Source organism: Oncorhynchus mykiss, chromosome 25 (genome assembly GCF_013265735.2).
Source record: "Oncorhynchus mykiss isolate Arlee chromosome 25, USDA_OmykA_1.1, whole genome shotgun sequence".
In the NCBI taxonomy this organism is placed as follows: domain Eukaryota; kingdom Metazoa; phylum Chordata; class Actinopteri; order Salmoniformes; family Salmonidae; genus Oncorhynchus; species Oncorhynchus mykiss.
The window spans coordinates 17,697,137-17,716,731 of NC_048589.1; the positions used below are offsets into that span (position 1 = coordinate 17,697,137).

General features: G+C 40.5%; 2 protein-coding genes across 6 annotated transcripts; both read right to left on the reverse strand.

Annotated features, from left to right (window-relative positions):
* Positions 1-1,280: 1,280 nt before the first annotated feature.
* On the reverse strand, positions 1,281-13,559 carry LOC110505483 (signal recognition particle 14 kDa protein). The gene is made up of 5 exons (XM_021584735.2): positions 13,405-13,559; positions 12,923-12,995; positions 4,425-4,537; positions 2,754-2,786; positions 1,281-2,578 (listed from the first exon to the last, which is right to left on the reverse strand). Exons 1-5 carry the CDS (start codon positions 13,426-13,428, stop codon positions 2,489-2,491), a joined length of 333 nt encoding a protein of 110 aa, XP_021440410.1. The 5' UTR covers positions 13,429-13,559; the 3' UTR covers positions 1,281-2,488.
* Positions 13,560-13,608: 49 nt separating this feature from the next.
* LOC110505482 (5'-3' exonuclease PLD4) lies at positions 13,609-19,316 on the reverse strand. Of its 5 annotated transcripts, none has more exons than XM_021584733.2 (11): positions 19,202-19,316; positions 19,036-19,111; positions 18,698-18,870; positions 18,399-18,544; positions 18,161-18,281; positions 15,426-15,553; positions 15,114-15,314; positions 14,786-14,925; positions 14,499-14,664; positions 14,309-14,405; positions 13,609-14,154 (listed from the first exon to the last, which is right to left on the reverse strand). In XM_021584733.2, exons 4-11 carry the CDS (start codon positions 18,504-18,506, stop codon positions 13,949-13,951), a joined length of 1,167 nt encoding a protein of 388 aa, XP_021440408.1. In that variant the 5' UTR covers positions 18,507-18,544; positions 18,698-18,870; positions 19,036-19,111; positions 19,202-19,316; the 3' UTR covers positions 13,609-13,948. The 5 variants fall into 5 exon arrangements, with proteins under 5 accessions (XP_021440408.1, XP_021440406.1, XP_021440405.1 ...); XM_021584731.2 differs by having other exon boundaries at positions 14,786-14,886; positions 18,361-18,544; XM_021584730.2 differs by having other exon boundaries at positions 18,361-18,544.
* Between the last annotated feature and the right edge of the window lie 279 nt (positions 19,317-19,595).

The window sequence follows — 19,595 nt, forward strand, 5'->3', positions numbered from 1 at the left end:
TTGCATAGCGCCACATTCAAATAATATTACTAAAAATATTTATATTCATGAAATCACAAGTGCAATATAGCAAAACACAGCTTAGCCTTTTGTTAATCCACCTGTCGCCATATTTTGAAAATATGCTTTACAGCGAAAGCAATCCAAGCGTTTGTGTAAGTTTATCGATCGCTCGACAAAACATTATGTACACCTAGCATCAAGTAGCTTGGTCACGAAAATCAGAAAAGCAATCAAATTACCTTTGATGATCTTTGGATGTTTTCACTCACGAGACTCCCAGTTACACAATAAATGTTCCTTTTGCGCCATAAAGATTATTTTTATATCCAAAATACCTCCGTTTGTTTGGTGCGTTATGTTCAGAAATCCACAGGAAAGAGCGGTCACGACAACGCAGACAAATTCCAAATAATATCCGTAATGTCCACAGAAACATGTCAAACGTTTTTTATAATCAATCCTCAGGTTGTTTTTAAAATATATAATCGATAATATATCAATCGCAACTGTCTTTTTCAGTCGGAGAGGGAAAGGCAATGGCTGCCCAAACTCTTATGCATACAAAACGCAGCTGGCACCCGGCCATACAATGACGCAATGTTATCTTTCTTGCTCATTTTTCAAAATAAAAGCCTGAAACTATGTCTAAAGACTGTTGACACCTTGAGGAAGCGATAGGAAAAGGAATCTGGTTGATATCCCTTTAAATGGAGCAAAGGCAGGCTATGGAGCATGGAGTTTTCAAAATAGAAGCCACTTCCTGGTTTGATTTTCCTCAGGGTTTCGCCTGCTATATCAGTTTTGTTATACTATAATATTTTGACAGTTGGAAACTTGTGTTTTCTATCCAATACTAATAATATGCATATATTAGCAAGACCGAGGAGCAGGCCGTTTAGTTTGGGCAACTTATTCTTTCAAGCTACTCAATACTGCCCCCCAGCCATAAGAAGTTAAAGGCAATGCTACCAAATACTAATTGTGTGTAAAATTCTGACCCACTGGGAATGTGATGAAAGAAATAAAAGCTGAAATAAATAATTCTCTACTATTATTCTGACATTTCACATTCTTTAAATAAAGTGGTAATCCTAACTGATCTAAGACAGGGAATTTTTACTAGGATTAAATGTCAGGAACTGTGAAAAAATTAGTTTAAATGTATTTGGCTAAGGTGTATGTAAACTTCCAACTTCAACTGTAGCTCGTGTTATCAGCCTACAATGTAAAGTTAAACGGCGTATTCCTTATTTCAACAAATCGCTGCCAGATTGATATTTATTCCAACAAAGCACTTTATTTCTCATTTTACAGTAACAATTTGTATTGCTCAATGACATTGTGATAAACGATGACATGACATCATTCATCTGACATGTGTGTTAAAAGCTGCAGCTGTGTGTCATTCACTGGAAAGTAATTATAATCCTTAATGATAATTATCATGGTTAGGTTTACACCCAGTAAGGAAAACCAAGCCTGTTGATTAAAAACTAAATTTATCAAGTACAAGGTTCTCTCTGTATCCATAAATCAAATATGCCTTTCAGCCACCAGTAAATATACTATATTATTCAGAAGTTTCTAAATACTTTCCCCCTCACTCAATCTTCCATCAGATGGCAAATACATCCTACAAATTAAGAGGCTACAGCTTTTCTGCATTTGAATTGATAATCCAACAGTACAATAAAGGCCTTACAATGTGTCAGCTAACTTTTGGATCCTCGCTTTACAGCTTAGCTTACAACTATGAATTTACCACCTTCATTAAGTGGACACATGAGTGACGAAGAACTAATTGGACCAATAAGGAACTTCTTAAGTAAAAACAAAAACAATTCTGTATCTCACTTTCCACCGTAAAATATAATAATCTAACATTTTCCGAATGGCAAAAAAAACATTCAGCCCCAACCCTAACAAATATATGTGGCAGCTTCACTCGTAGTTAGTATATAGTTACACATTTAATCATCTATCCATAAATGGTTAAGACAAGGTCCGGTTGGAAAGTAAATCAGAACTTTAGTGAACATGTAATCGAATTGATGCATGCAAACCGAACTGACTAAATAGGTAGTAGTTAAAATGAAAACGATTTGAAAGGCATTTTATCAACACGCTCCATCCTTTCCGTGACTACATAAACGATGCAGCTCTCTGTGTAACTTGGATCCAGGCCAGAGATGTTGACATTGGGGTGGGGGGGTTGATCTAAAAAGGCAGCTCACTTATAGTATCCTCTCTGAGTGTTAAACTCCTCAGCTCTCCCTTCATCCTTATAGACCGATACCATTCACTGGCCAGGGATGAGACACTGCTGTGTAAACAATGGCATGATGTCAAAGCAGTCCCCAGGTGGAAGATTGTGGGCCGCAGCCAGCAGCAGGAAGGATGGGGGTAGAGATGATAGTTAAGAGTGTCTAGGAGGTGGTACAGGCAAGTCTGGGTTCCGCCAGTATGCTATGAAAGAGTCTGTTGCTCATTGGGTGGCTTTGGTTTTCTTGCTTTTGCTTTTCTTGTCTTTCTTCTTAAGGCCGTCCATATGTGCTCTCAGGAGGTTAGAGTATGCCTGACAAGTTGAAAAGAGAGAGAGCAAACAAGAGGAGTTTGTCAAGAGGAACGTGTTTAAATGATTTGCTAAATCATTTTTAGCATTACATAGATCTAGTCAAACAAGACAATGTGCATTCAGTGCTCCAGTGATGCATTTGTTACAAAAACCATACCACAATGTCAGTACCTACCATCTGGAACTTGATTACTTCTTTGGTGCTAACCTGGCGATAAAAGGAAAACTGATTAGCACTACTGTCTGCAAGGTATAGCAAATCATATGGATTTATTTCAACAGCGAAGTTAGAGTTCAACATCATAGTACCCTCAAAGCTAATCACTAAGCTAAGGATCCTGGGACTAAAACACCTCCCTCTGCAACTGGATCCTGGACTTCCTGACGGGCCGCACCCAGGTGGTGAGGGTAGGCAGCAACACATCTGCCACGCTGATCCTCAATACTAGAGGTCCCCAGGGGAGCGTGCTCAGTCCCCTCCTGTACCCCCTGTTCACCCAAGACTGCATGGCCAAGCACGACTCCAACACCATCCTTAAGTTTGCAGACGACACAGTGGCTGCCTGCCATACAGGACCTCTACACCGGGCAGTGTCAGAGGAAGGCCCTAAAAACTGTCAAAGACCCCAGCCCCCCCAATCATAGACTGTTCCCTCTACTACCGCATGGCAGGCAGTACCGGAGTGCCAAGTCTAGGACAAAAAGGCTTCAACAGTTTTTACCCCCAAGCCATAAGACTCCTGAACAGGTAATCAAATGGCTACCTGGACTATTTGCATTGTGTGCCCCCCCCCAACCCCTCTTTTTATACTGCTGCTACGCTCTGTTTATCATATATGCATAGTCACTTTAACTATACATTCATGTACATACTACCTAAAATTGGGCCGACCAACCAGTGCTCCCGCACATTGGCTAACCGGGCTATCTGCATGTCCCACCCACCAACCCCTATTTTACGCTACTGCTACTCTCTATTCATCATATATGCATAGTCACTTTAACCATATCTACATGTACATACTACCTCAATCAGCCTGACTAACCGGTGTCTGTATGTAGCCTTGCTACTTTTATAGCCTCGCTACTGTATATAGCCTGTCTTTTTACTGTTGTTTTATTTCTTTACCTACCTATTGTTCACCTAATACCTTTTTTGCACTATTGGTTAGAGCCTGTAAGTCTACAACTGTCTACAACAGTTGTATTTGGCGCACGTGACAAATAAACTTTGATTTGATGTCAGAACACCCAAGAGCAATGGACAACATCGGATTACTAAGTAGACGGAATAGATTCCGACCCTACGCTTGCTTACAGCTGCACTGGGGTCGGATAGGCTTGCTGTTTACATTAAGCCACCGCAGATCCGGCTCAGAAATTGCACCTCAATCCAGGGATGTGAAATTGCGTTGGCTCAGAAATTGTACGTTTTGAAGTAAAGTGCTAGTTTAATTAAACTGCTGTTTTCATCCTCATGCTAGCTAGCAGTAGCCACAGCAACCATTATGGAGTGGCACGTTGCATTGAACAACAAAAGAGCTGATTGGCTGACACTGTCATTACAAAATGGCTGTGGCTTATGCAACCGAGCATGAGGACAAAAAGGGCAGGTTCCTGAAAAACAAGCAATCTCGCACCGGTTCCACAGTGTCTTAATCGAAACAGGAAGTCTGTCCAACCCCAGTGCAGCTGTACGCAAGCGTGGAGTCTGAATCTAGTCTGGCTAAATACTAAGTAGAGATGTATGGACTAATTGCCTGACTAGGTAAGAAAAATATTTGATTCTAAAAATCAACCAAACCATCATAAATCACTTCTTTGCCACATGATGTTTTAGACTGACCACTGTGCTGATTTTCTTCTTGCCGTCTGACGCTCTGAGTAGACACTTGTTGTCTGCTGGTTCATAACTCTCTGGGTGGCCTTTTCTGGGGACTGGTTTGGTTCTCCCGTCATCTGTAAAGTTCATGACGACAAACTACAGGTCAACAGGATTACTCACTGTAGTTGGACTGATCAGACAGCCTTAGATTCAATAATAACCCTGAAGCAACTACCAGCAGATAGTCACAAAAAAAATGGAGAAAAAAAAAGAAAAAAAAAATCACAGAAAAATAAATATTACACAAATAAAACATTTGCGCTGAGAAAAGCACCGGGGATGGACAGCTTTCCCATAGAATTGTATTTTATATTTTGGGACAAGGTAGCGCCTCTATTTACGGAAATAACAACTCATGTCACTCAATTCAGTACTTCCTAGGTCCATGTATCAAACAGTTATTTCAGTGATATTAAAACCAGTCAATTCTGGAGTTCAACAGATTAGACCCATACATTTGATAAAAATGCAACAATAAAATGATTAAACTCAAGGGCAACAGAATAGCAGAAGTATACCCAGATTTGATACACATTAATCAAACAGTGTTTATTAAACATAGACACTTAAAATACAAGAACATTTCTCAGTATAATACAATACGCAAAAAGACAAGATGTAGATTTCTCAATGGCTGTTGATGCAAAAAATACTTTTGGCCGTCCTTGGAAGCATTCAACTTCCCAGCTGAAATAATACATTCAATTAAAATATATAAATATCCAAAAGCAAAAATACAGTACATACCCCATAATGACAAAGCGAATACAGGTTTGATATTTTGAGTCAAGGACTGAGCCAAGGACTACATGCTTTCTGGTAAGTTTTGAGGGGTGTTAATTCACCTGTTTCCATACATGTTTCATTTTAAAACATTTATCTTACAAAGGAGTTGTTTAACTGCTTAACTATTTATCTCTACTTGGAATTGTATATTTGGGATTTTTTTACTCATTTTTTCCTAATCTTTACAGGAAAATGCCACAGGCACTATCTGATGTGTGGAGCCATTTCAATGCAGATGATGTAGAAGGAATAGCTGTGTACATTTGCAAATACTGTGCCAAATCATATGTGACAAATGCAACAAAGATGCAGAATCATCTGGGCAAGTACATAAAGTTCCCTCGGCGCTCACAACAAGCAACCTCTGACAAAAGTCCATCTACTTCTATTCGAGGTGAAAAAGATGAATCAGACACCTTACGATAGCTACAGCTCATGGCCCTCCTGGAATCAGAAGTTTTTTTTGACTCAATGGAGGAACATAGTCAGAGAAATGCTGATGAATGTTTTGCTTGAGCTGTGTATGCAATTGGTTCACCTCTGATGCTCACAGGCAATGTGTATTGGAAGAGATTTCTGAATGTTCTTCGCCCAACATACACCCCTCCAACCAAACATGCTTTATCTACTAATTTGCTGGATGCAGAGTTAAAGTGAAAGTCAAGCAAATCATAGAAAAAGCAGACTGTATTGCAATCATCTCTGATGGGTGGTCAAATGTTCGTAGGCAAGGAATAATTAACTACATCTCCACCCCTCAACCAGTAATCTACAAGAGCACAGACAAGGGACAACAGACACACCGGTCACTAAATTGCAGATGTGCTGAAGGCAGTCAACGACCTTTGACCACAGCATGTATTTGCACTGGTGACAGACAATGCTGGAAAATGAAGGCTGCTTCGTCTAAAGTGGAGTCCAACCCTCACGTCACACCGATTGGCTGTGCTGCTCATGCATTGAATCTGCTCTTCAAGGACATCATGGCACTGAAAACAATGGATACGCTCTACACGAGAGCCAAGAAAATGGTTAGGTATGTGAAGGGTCATCAAGTTATAGCAGCAATCTACCTCACCAAGCAAAGTGAGAAGAATAAGAGCACCACATTGAAGCTGCCCAGCAACATGTCTTCATGTTTGACAGTCTCCTGGAGGGGAAGGAGTCTCTCCAAGAAATGGCGATATCACAGTCTGCCGATATGGACTTCCCCATCAAGAGGATCCTCCTGGATTATGTATTTTGGAAGAGAGTGGTAAGCACCCTGAAATCTATAGCAGTAGCCATTGCACAGATTGAGGGAGACAATACTATCCTGTCTGATGTTCAGACTCTGCTTGCAGATGTAAGAGAATAAATCCTTACTGCCCTGCCCACTTCACGGTTGCTCCAAGCAGAAGAAACTGCAGTTCTGAAATACAAAAAAAAACATGAAGACTTCTGCCTGAAGCCCATACACGCCGCAGCGTACATATGCTGGCAAGAGCATCCTCTCAGGTGCAGAGATCAACAAGGTCTATGGTGTCAACACTACCGTGTCTCGCCACCTTGGCCTGGATGAGGGCAAGGTTCTTGGCAGTCTGGCGAAGTACACTTCCAAGCAAAGGCTTTGGGATGGAGATGCAATATGGCAGTCATGCCAACATATCTCATCAGCCACCTGGTGCAAGGGACTTTGTGGATCTGAGGCTCTTTCCCCTGTAGCCTCCATCATCCTTCAAATCCCACCAACATCAGCCGCCTCAGAGCACAACTGGCCCTTGTTTGGGAACACACACACACACACACACACACACACCAAAGCACACAACAGGCTGACCAATACAAGGGTGGAAAAATTGGTGGCCATCTGGGCAAATTTGAGGCTTTTTGGGCCTGACAACAAGCCATCCATAACAAGGTTGGAAAGTGACAGTGAAGATAAAGCCTCAGTCTGATGTTCCATATGTGGACATTGAGGAGGTCCAGGATGAAGACATGGAAGCCTGAGAGAAAGACAACCAAAGCTTTAGTTTCTAGACTATCATTTTACAGATATTGAAAATGTTCTGGGGAGATGAGATGGATCATTGGGGATCATTCAATATTCCGTTTCCTTTGTTGTTCAGTGAAATCATCCCATGTGAAGAGTAAACTCATTTAATTAAAGTTCATTCAAAATGTTTATTTAATTTTAATTGGAAGGATTTAATCATTTGCAATTATGTCTATTTATGATAAGGGAATAGGTTTTTGTTTCTGTCTCCATATGATATGGTAAATATATAAAATGCAAAAAACACCTACATTTAAATGGTATGAATATTAATTTGCATATATTTCCGTTAATTCCATCGGAAAGTTTCCACCACTGAATATTCCTCAAAATGTGCAACCTTATAACCAACAAGACCCGAGGCTGTAATCGCTGCTAAAGGTGCTTCAACAAAGTACTGAGTAAAGGGTCTGAATAATTATGTAAATGTAATATTTCAGTTTGTTTAATACATTTGCAAAAATTTCTAAAAACCTGTTTTGCTTTGTCATTATGAGGTATTGTGTGAATATTGAGGAGGAAAAAAATGTAATTTATACAATAAGGCTGTAATGTAACGAAATGTGGAAAAAGTTAAGGGTTCTGAATACTTTCCGAATGCACTGTACCCGACTAATATTGAAAAAGAATGCCCCCTTAATAAAAAAATATTTATAGAATCTCAGGATATGAAATTAATGTGGAAAAACATGTAATGGCAATAGGAAAAAAATAACTAACGATCTACAGCAGAAGTCTCCAACCGTTTTCTAGCATGAGAGCTACTTTAAAAAAAATGAAACATCATAAGCTACTTTTTTCCCCCTAGCTTTCAAATAGGCACATTCTTCTCTTCTCCTCTCTCCTGCAACTCTTCCCCAGGTCCTTAGTGTAAAAGAGAAAGTAGAGCACTATGTTCTGTCAATATACCCGGTAAAATAATGGTTACTAAACTACTAAGGGGGCCCTATTAAATGTTATTTTCCCCAAAAAATATGCTTTATATTTTCCCAAATTAACTTAAGCTTTCCTGGTTTTAGATTTTTGGGGTTTTCACTCTTAAAATGAGAATTATTCATAGAGAAACAACAAAATTGGATGTTCTGAGTTAATGTCAATGAATAAATCACATTTCGATTTGAGATAAATTTAGATTAGAGTGTAAACCCCATTTAATCGCGCATCTGGCCCTTTAATTGCACATCTAGCGAGTGAGGAATGTGTGGTCTAAATTGCCGATCTAGCAATGTTTCTGTGCTGCTGCTGCTGCTCATTTCATGGCAAAGTGAACAAATAGCAAAGAATATATACAAATTATATACTTACTCATGATATACTTCTGCCAGGTAAGCCTACTTTGCAGTTAACATTAAATTTAAATGTTTTTGGGGAAAGTACTTCTGCCAACCCACAAGATGGTTATCACATCCACCCAAAAACCCATCCATTTGGGTTTTTAAGCCAAGTGGCTATCCAGGGATGGTATAATCTAAATGTTGCGTTTCTTAAGATAGTAGCTGGGAGCTTGCAGTGTCTGATACTTGTGAGATGTGTTTATGACAGTTTGCTGTGGAGCACATGAAAATTGCATGCACTTTCAGAAATCCCGCTATGCCCTCAGACTAACTATCAAACAAGCAAAGCGTCAATACAGGATTAAGATTGAATCCTACAACACCTGCTCTGACACTCGTCGGATGTGGCAGGGCTTGAAAACTATTACGGACTACAAAGGGAAACCCAAACGCGAGCTGCCCAGTGGCACGAGCCTACCACACGAGCTAAATGCCTTTTATGCTCGCTTTGAGGCAAGCAACACTGAAGCATGCATGAGAGCACCAGCTGTTCTGGCTGACTGTGTGATAACGCTCTCGGTAGCTGATGTGAACAAAACCTTTAAACAGGTCAACAGTCACAAAGCCGCTGGGCCAGACGGATTACCAGGACGTGTACTTAAAGCTTGCGCGGACCAACTGGCTAGAGTCTTCACTGACATTTTCAACCTCTGAGTCTGTAATACCTACATCTTTCAAATAGACTACCATAGTCCCTGTGACCAAGGAAGCGAAGGTGACCTGCCTAAATGATTACCACCCCGTGGCACTCATGTCGGTAGCCATGACGTGCATTGAAAGGCTGGTCATGACTCACATCAACAGCATCCTCCCGGACACCCTAGACCCATTCCAATTCGCATACCACCCCAACAGATGACGCAATCTCAATTGCACTCCACAACGCCCTTTCTCACCTGGACAAAAGGAACACGTGAGAATGCTGTTAATCGACTACAGCTCAGCATTCAACACCATATTGCCCACGAAGCTGCTTGTTTGTTACCTATACATAGTCACTTCACCCCCACCTACATGTACAGATTACCTCAACTAGCCTGTACCCCTGCACACTGACTGGTACCAGAGCCACCCCCTGTATATATCCTTGTTATTCTTATTGTGTTACTTTTTACTTGGTAAATACCAAGTTGGTAAATACTTTCTTCTTCTAGAACTGCACTGTTGGTTAAGGGTTTGTAAGTAAGCATTTCACGGTAAAGTCTACACTTGTTGTATTTGGCACATGTGGCAAATAAAGTTTGATTTGATTTAAAGAGGAACACAAAGGATGGAGCTAAGAATATTAACACCTTAGTTAAGAACACTATAACATGGAAGAAAATGAAACAGATTGTACAAAGAACCAATATTACTGCCTAAAAACACACCACTATGGAACAATCCTTGGATAGCTTTTCAGAGTCCACTGATAAATTGACTCACATGGAAAACTAAAGGCATAGAAACCGTAAATGACGTGGTAAAAGTAAATAAATATTTCCCTGCCAGAATTAAAAAGCCATTTTGGACTGACCAATGTAGACATGATCAAATATACTGTATGCAACTTAAAAGTTTTATTTCACATAAGCTTTCAGGTCAAATAAAAATAACTGATATTGGAACAAGATGTAGGGAGTGTTTGTTATATTCAAACTAAATTACCGTTAACAAAAATGTGCCCCACCCAGTATGAATTAATGTATAGAATTTATTATAGAAGAGACAAAATTAAAATTATGGCAAAGTCATGTCGTAAGTGTAAAACTAGCAATGACTCAATAATGATTGCATTCTGGGAGTGTTATAAAGTCCAAAAGTTATGAGCAGAATTCGAAAGCAGACTGTAGGAAGTTTTACAATGTAAATGTACGTTTAATCTGTCTTATCGGCATTTTTCAAGACATGGCATATGGGAGTGTGGTGAGATAAACAATATTGTCAAAACCATTGGGTGTCACTTATATCGAAGAAGCTATTACTTAAATACTGGAAGTATAAATGATACTCCAATGTTGAGAGAATGGAAGAATCAAATGCTTTATTATTTAAATATTGAAAAAAGTCTGGCAACAAACAGAAACAACATAACACAATATAAAAAGTAATATGCGGTAGTCTTAAAAGTATTAGAAACAACATTGGGTGTGGATACGTTGGGGACATTTGGGTCTGAACATATGTGATGTTATACATCTAGGTGGAAAGGTATAACAGCTGTCCCAAACTAAAAAAAATATTGTGTGACCGAAAGCCGACAAATTGATTGGTAGAAATGTTTTACAATGTATTTTTCCATATATAGACACACCCTGTGTGTTTTAATGAAATCAAATATACACTTGTCTGATGAAATACACCACAAATGACTCAAGAGGGAGCCAGAGATCAAGATAACCAGAAGCTAAAAACCTTAACCTAACCCCGACTATTCTCCTTCAGGTCCTACTGGCTTTCACAACAGTTACTATCCTGAAGATGGCGTTAATAGGCTACACGAGGAGTTGGTAACCTTTCTCATGTGGAATGCCAATTTATCTTACAATTCCTACCGAAATGCGTGCCAGTTATGGTTTTCTTATGCACAATTTCGTGGAACAGTTTAATTTAATTTATAATAACGTCTTCATATCTAAAAATCATTGTCATGTGGTTAATCAAAATTCTATCCAAATGTAAATAAAAATTATACAAACCCAAAAAGTAACTTCTATTGCCAACTATGTAAAAAATAGCCTACACAAAGCAACAAATAAAAATATTGCAGCCTGCAGGTAGAAAATATCCTAAATATTGGCTACACATGGCCTTTCTGCAACGAACTTGAAACATTGTATCAACTATCAACTTGGCTCCAGCCAGAAGTTCAAGCTAGCAAACTTGCAACTATAAAATATTCTGGGCCCTCAGAGTTTCCCGTGCCAGTGAGCCCTGGAAAGATTTTTCAACTATTGTCATTCTCAATGTATGTAAAAACAGACTTTGTTTGCTTGTTGTTTGAGGTTAAGAAAACATTACTTTGAGAAGCTCCACAGCTCATTAGTGGTGGTGCGTTAAGCCAATCAGAAATACTATCAGATCCCCAAATGGGCACATTTATATGCCTACATTTGCGCTCCGGCCAGGTAGCCTACCTCTATGCTAATCAGTGTGAGTCCTTACTCAACATTCACAGTAGAGCTCCAAACAAAGACAAACACTAAAATTGACATAACTTGTAAATGTAATGAACCAAAACTTGTTTCGCACAAGTGTAGCATGGGTTGTGCGCTCTTCAAACAACGTGTCCACTCTGACAATGATCATGGTAAAAGACTGGAATAATAACATATTGAATGTATTAACATAAATTACCATAACCAAACAAACTGTAGATTACAAATTAACGGTAAATATAAACTATTACTGATGATATATGCAATGTGGAATTGATATACTAGCAATCAAGGCAAACAATTCACACAATTAAGTTATGAAATAATGAACGTGCACAAATTGGCGGTAGAGTAATTTCTGGAGTGAGACGTGCATTTTAGCCTCACAGACCTTCTTGGACTGTGCCATCCACCCGGCCTCCGCAATGGATTAAGATTAGTCTCAGCCTCCCCAATGGATTTGTTCACTGAGATGGGCGCGAATCAGACAGGCGTCTTGTGCCATAAAAATATATATTTGCTACTGCAAGACTAAAAAAAAATCCCCGTCGACCAACAGCCAAACAATAGACCCGTCGACTAATTGGGGTCAGCCCTAAAAGGTATGCATGTTAAATATGCACTATGCAGAATCGCTACGCAATTTCATGGTTGCTAAAATTCTAATAGTTTGCGTGACAAAACAAGCAAGTATAGTGTAGAGTATCATTTTACTGTCTAAACCACTCTGAAATATATTTTCCATAACCAAAAACATTGTATTTTCAGCTGTTTAAAGCTGGTGTACAAAACTGAAAGTAAGAGGCAACATTTTTACTTAACAGGAAGCATAGAAATAGCACACATAACATATCTACCGTTTCTAAGAGACTTGCGTTCAATGAGAATGATAGTTCTATAACTCACATTTATTTGGTGGAGTCGCCCAAAAAGTAACATATTGCTGCTTTAAGTTTATTGTTTTTGTCTATGCATGTTTGCTTGTAAAAAAAAAAGCTGCAAAAAGTTAAATAAAATGTATAAATAAATATCACTGTAAATGTAAACCTCTGAGGTTGAGCTCAAAAGAGGATATAGGCCTAATATGAACATTTCCTGGAAGAACTGAAGGATAAACTCGGCCACCAAATAACGTTATGTCACAGCTGACAAGATCTGAGCACTTACATTTCTTTAACGTGATGGCAACACTGCCTGTGGTCCTGCATTTCTGGAACAACCGTGTCAGCTCCGTCAAAAACTAGAGGAAAATAATCAGATGTAATTTAGGTTCGTTAACATTGAAATCAACTGTGGTGGTAGCTTGTAACGTTATGTTAATACTAGACAGCTGGCTAATGAGCTAACGTTAGCTACCTAACTCGCCGACATATATCAATGTGTGTGTAACGTTAGATATATTTTTTCGAACTCACTCTCTACGACCTAGCTATCTTGCTAGCTACTTCTAACTAAAAACGTGTCCAGTATTTCTTATTCTATAAAGCTGACCACAGAAGCAATCCAAATTAATAGTTAGCAAATGCTAGCTATGGCGGCAGATGCCACTTATGCCAATGCAGAATACTTATCAAACTAAACCAGTCTTCTAATAGTGACAGTATCTAACTAAGATGTACTACATTAGTCGATGGGGCATTCTGTCATACCGAGTCGTTTTCAAGTAGTACCATGATTCCCACTGCAATTCTGTAACTTCAGCTAGCTGGCTAGCCCGTCAGAAGCACACGTACTACAACATGAAATTCTGCTCCGTGACCTTTCAACTTACAAAGTACACGCTGAATAATTTACGTTACCGCCATCTAGTGTAGAGGAAAAAAATACAAACCCTTGAATAAACTAGACAGAGCTCAGTCTTTTTCTGCCTTTATTTCAAATTAATGAACTTGTATAATACAATTTCGTTGCAAAAATAATTAGCAATAAAGCACATCACGAAACTGCATTTATCAGCTTGTGAAAGGTAACACAGTGAAGTATGAAACAATCCAAAAGTACATTTTCAGTAGGAAAAAAAGGTAACAAGTGGCCTAACAAACGATGATGCAAATCATGTGTTCAGTTGCAACGTCCCTTATAGAAACAACCCAAGGCTAGGAAAAGCAGCCAAACAGGCTTACTGTTATTTCCCTAAGCCATACTTAAAGTAAACATTGTTATAGCTAAGTGTATGGATGGTAGTCAAAGCACCTATCCTTTTGAGAGTGCACAATCAGGGTGATGGCCCAAGTCAGCAAAACATACAGTAAACTGAGAGTGCCAGTCCCTGTCAAACACTGCTCTGAGCTGCCCCTGCAGAGCCTGGGTCCCCCAGGGCCAGTTTGGTGTGTGTTGGGAAACCACCAGCCCCACTCCAGCTGTGGTGTTGAAGTAGTCAGCAGACCAGTTAGACGTCCCTGAGGGGCAGAAGGATTTGGAATTCAGGCTGTTCATTACATGTAATGTCTTCATATATACAACTGTGTCTGTTCACAATAAAGTAGCATCATATTAAACTATTTTCTGAAAAATCTACTGTAGGCCTTGTTGTTAGACCTGTCTAACACTTACCAATATATGCCACTCTATCAGTCACCATGTATTTATTATGGTTTACTCTGGAGTAGGGAATCTCTGACTGGTTCCCTACTGGCACAATGGACAGTTTCTGAAAAAGAGGACAATCTGGCATTACAGTACAGAAAGGAAGACAACCAGATGGTTGAATAATAATACCAGTAGGCTATATGTGTCTTCCTACCACTTGAATGCTGATGTTATGGGCAGGGTAATTCAGGGAGGCTAGAGACTGAAGGAAAGGTAGCATGGCTGGATCAGAATCACGTCCACAGCTGACCAGCAGACGGACCTTAACATTCCGCTCAAAAGCAGCTCTCTTTAATGCATCATCAATGGCCGGCCAGTACCTAAAGGATGAATTAGAGGTTGATTAAATTCATCTAACAATAAAACAAGAAGGCAGAGTTGTAACTAAAACTCAAGGGCGTATTGAAAAATGCTATGAGCCTGGTAGGACAGTAGGTTCACCTTTGAGGGTGTATGAAGCGTGTGGTGGGAAAATACTCCATGACTGCCACATCAATGAAGTGCTGCGCCCCTGATATCACTGAGAGGATGGCATTCAGGTCCTGAGTCCGAGATGTTGGGCAGAAAGAGGGAGGAGAACCCTGGGAGAGAGAGGGCAGACATGCCATGGGAAGAAAGAGGTCTGTGAGGAGTAGAACCATTCAACCTGTTATGTGTTGGACAATGGGCACGCTCTTTAATTCTTTCAGGTTTTATTCAGATGCTATTGGTTTTATCATCTGGGCCCTCTGAAAGCACAGAATGGGGAAGTGAAACAGAAGGGACTCACTGTAATGTAGATTTTGCTTGAAACATTATCAGCCTTCAGCAGCAAGGGATGCTCTTTGTTGATGGCAGTGTCATATTTGGAGGGCCAAGGGTCTGGGATGGAGCTGTTGAAATGACCCATCACCCAGTAGGACTCAAATATCTTTTGGAGGTCTTCAGCCAGACTGGAGCAGTTGTAGATCACCACTCCCAGTTCCTTAACCTAAGATGATGTGCATTGTTACCGTGCATTGTTACCGGTCATGACACATGTAGGACCAAAGTGAGTGGAGTATTCAAAGGTAAGTCTATTATATCATCACTAGACCTTTACCTGTGTAAGAGCCCTCCAATCCATGTTGGCACTTCCAAGGAATATGTGTCTCCTATCAACAATCCAGAACTTGCTGTGGAGTACACCCCCAGTCAAACGCCCAAAGTGCACCTTTCTTACTTGGACTCCTACAGAAAACCAATGAAATTACATTTAAAGATTAAAATACAGTAGGATAATTTACAAGGTACACTGGCTTCATAAACAAGTGCATCAATGATGTCGTCGCCACAGTGACCGTACGTACAAACCCCAACCAGAAGCCATGGATTACAGGCAACATCCGCGCTGAGCTAAAAGGCTAGAGCTGCCGCTTTCAAGAAGTGAGACTATAACCTGGAAGCTTATAAGAATCCTGCTATGCCCTCCATCAAACAGGCAAAGCGTCAATACAGGACTAAGATTGAATTATACTACACCGGCTCCGACGCTGGTCGGAGGTGGCAGGGCTTGCAAACCATTACATACTACAAAGGGAAGCACAGCCAAGAGCTGCCCAATGACACGAGCCTACCAGACAAGCTAAACAACTTCTATGCACGCTTCGAGGCAAATAACATTGAAACATGCATGAGAGCACCAGCTGTTCCGGATGACTGTGATCACGCTCTCCGCAGCCGATGTGAGTAAGACCTTTAAACAGGTCAACATTCACAGGTTCAGACAGGTTACCAGGACGTGTACTGCGAGCATGCGCTGACCAATTGGCAAGTGCCTTCACTGACATTTTCAACCTCTCCCTGCCCGAAATCTGTAATACCAAAATGTTTTCAGCTGACCACCATAGTCTCTGTGCCCAAGAACACTTAGGTAACCTGCCAAAATGACTACCGATCCGTAGCGCTCACGTTTGTAGCCATGAAGTGCTTTGAAAGGCTGGTCATGGCTCACATCAACACCCTTATCCCAGAAACCCTAGACCCACTCCAATTTGCACACCGCCCTAACAGATCCACAGATGATGCAATCTCTATTGCACTCCACACTGCCCTTTCCCATCTGGGCAAAAGGAACACCTATGTGAGAATGTTATTCATTAACTACAGCTCAGCGATCAACACTATAGTGCCCTCAAAGCTCATCAATAAGCTAAGGATCCTGGGACTAAACACCTCCCTCTGAAACTGGATCCTGGACTTACTGACGGGCCGCCCCCAAGGGTAGGTAACACCACATCCGCCACACTGATCCTCAACGCAAGGGCCCCTCAGGGGTGCGTGCTCAGTCCCTTCCTGTACTCCCTATTCACTCATGACTGCACGGCCAGGCACAACTCCAACACCATTAAGTTTTCTGATGACACAACAGTGGTAGGCCTGATCACCGACAACGACGAGACAGCCTATAGAGAGGAGGTCAGAGACCTGGCCGTGTGGTGCCAAGACAACAATCTCTCCCTCAAAGTGATAAAGGTTAAATCAAATGGAAAAAAGACGAAAGGAGATTATTGTGCACTACAGGAAAAGGAGGCCCGAACACGCCCCCATTCTCATCGACTGGGCTGTAGTGGAGCAGGTTGAGAGCTTCAAGTTCCTTGGTGTCCACATCACCAACAAACTAACATGGCCCAAGCACATCAAGAGAGTCGTGAAGAGAACACGACAAAACCTATTCCCCCTCAGGAGACTGAAAAGATTTGGCATGGGTCCTCAGATCCTCCAAAGGTTCTACAGTTGCACCATCAAAAGCATCTTGACTGGTTGCATCACTGCCTGGTATGGCAACTGCTCGGCCTCCGACCGCAAATACTACAGAGGGTAGTGTGTACGGCCCAGTACATCACCGGGGCCAAGCTTCCTGCCATCCAGGCCCTCTATACCAGGCGGTGTAAGAGGAAGGCCCTAAAAATTGTCAAAGACTCCAGCCACCCTAGTCATAGACTGTTCCCTCTCTACCACACAGCAAGCAGTACCCAGAGCACCAAGAGGCTTCTAAACAGCTTCTACCCCCAAGCCATAAGACTCCTGAACATCTAATCAAATAGCTACCCAGACTATTTGCATTGCGCCCCCCCCCCCCCCTTTTCACTGCTGCTACTCTCTGTTTATTATCTATGCATAGTCACTTTAACTCTACCTGCATGGACATATTACCTCAATTACCTCGATTAACCGGTGCCTGCGCACATCGACTCTGTACCGCTACCCCATGTATATAGTCTCGCTATTGTTATTTTACTGCTGCTCTTTAATTACTTGTTACTTTTATCTTATTCTTTTTCATATTTTTTAAACTGCATTGTTGGTTAGGGGCTTGTAAGTAAGCATTTCACTGTAAGGTCTACACCCGTTGTATTTGACATGGGACTAATAAAATTGGATTTGTTTCCCAACCATTGTCCTCCAGTTCCCCCAACAGTACACATTTTCATTGTAGCCCTGGACAAATGCATCTCACTCAACTCATTGAGGGCTTGATGATTTGGGGCGGCAGGTAGCCTAGTGGTTAGAGAATTGGGACAGTAACCGAAAGGTAGCAGGATCGAATCACCAAGCTGACAAGGTAAAAATCTGTCATTCTGCCCCTGAACAATGCAGTTAACCCACTGTTCCCCGGTAGGCCACCATTGTAAATAAGAATTTGTTCCTAACTGACTTGCCTAATTAAATAAGGTAAAAATACGTTTTTTTTTAGTCTGCATGTTGAATCAGGTGTGTGTGTCCAAGGTTACAATAAAAATATCTACTATAGGGGCTACTGGAGGACCAGGGTTGGTTTAAGGGATGTTTTCAGACCTTTCTGTCTCAGAACTTGTAGATCTGTGGAGTTTGTCAGCATAGAGGGAATACTCGTCACAACCCTCACTGATACGTTTCTGGAAGGCAAAGCTCCAAGCTGCTCCAGTATGTCCTTTCCCTGTTGATGACATTAGATAAAGTGCAGGCAAATTTACAGGGATGAATTTGCCTGCACTGGCTTTTTTTTAATAACTCACAGGTAAGTCAGTGGAAGAGTTCATATTGATGTCATCACCGGTAAGAGTCCAGTAGAAGGAAGCCACATCGACTTGGTTAGTTGCCATGGACAGGAGATCTCTCCAGGCCTTGTCCACTGGGGTCCCAAAGGTTGCATTGTCGTCATATTTCATATACAGGGGAATGCTCTCTACAAGGATAATTCTGAGGAATTCACAACAGGACCTCTTAATTACTAGTCTTTGGGGATGATTACAAACAGGAAACAAAGCATCCAATTCCCTTGAAAAAAATGGCACTGTTTTACATTGTCAATTGTGTTAAAGCAAAAACGTATACTGTGTACATGAAGCTCACCGGCTTTGCTCATCAGAAATGTTATTTTGATCTGTTCTTGTTTCTTGGAAGAGCTTGTCATTTTGGAAATGCTCTTCTTCTGTGCACTTGTCCAATATAGAAAAGGAGAGCAGTGCACCCAAAGCAGTCAAACATCCCACAACCACAGCTATAGACACAAGCCGTTTTGAGCCCTGAGAGCACGGACACACAACCAAGTGTGATGTTTATGAAAAATGAGGACAGAAAAAAATGGATTTCAACATAAATATGAACAATAGTTAGAACAGACTTCAGTTGTAATCAACAGATAAGATTCTACTGAAAAGTTTGACAAATGCTTGACAAGCAACTCTTACCCTTCGGTTGGGAACATAGCTATCATGTAAAGTCTTGTAAGGAGAGGACATCTCTGGCACTAATGTTCCTGGCATCCTGTTGAAATTCAGACCTAAAATGTAATTGATCATCAATATAATTTTAAACATACATTTAAACAGCATTTAACATACAAAAACAACTTACAGAATAAAGCAGGTGTCTACTACAAGGGATTTGTTTCTTCCTCTAATCCACAGAAACTGATATGAAACTAAGAAGTATGACATTTACTGTACACAGTAACATACATGGTTCCTGTTTTTTCTTTCATTTCTCTTTCTGACAGATCAGGACATATAAATACAATGACTTGTAAAACATGTAAATGTGTTGAGTTCTACAATATTAGGCCTACATCAAACAAGTGACTTTGGAATAAATATTATGAAGATGACAGTACACCACATAATTGATTACAAATCAGTTTATTACAAAAAATGGAATCCCATTTTCTAAATTATGCACAAAATTATAACTTTTTCAATAGATTTAATTCTGGAAAACATCAATAAAAAATAAAGTGGGTGTTTAGGGTGCA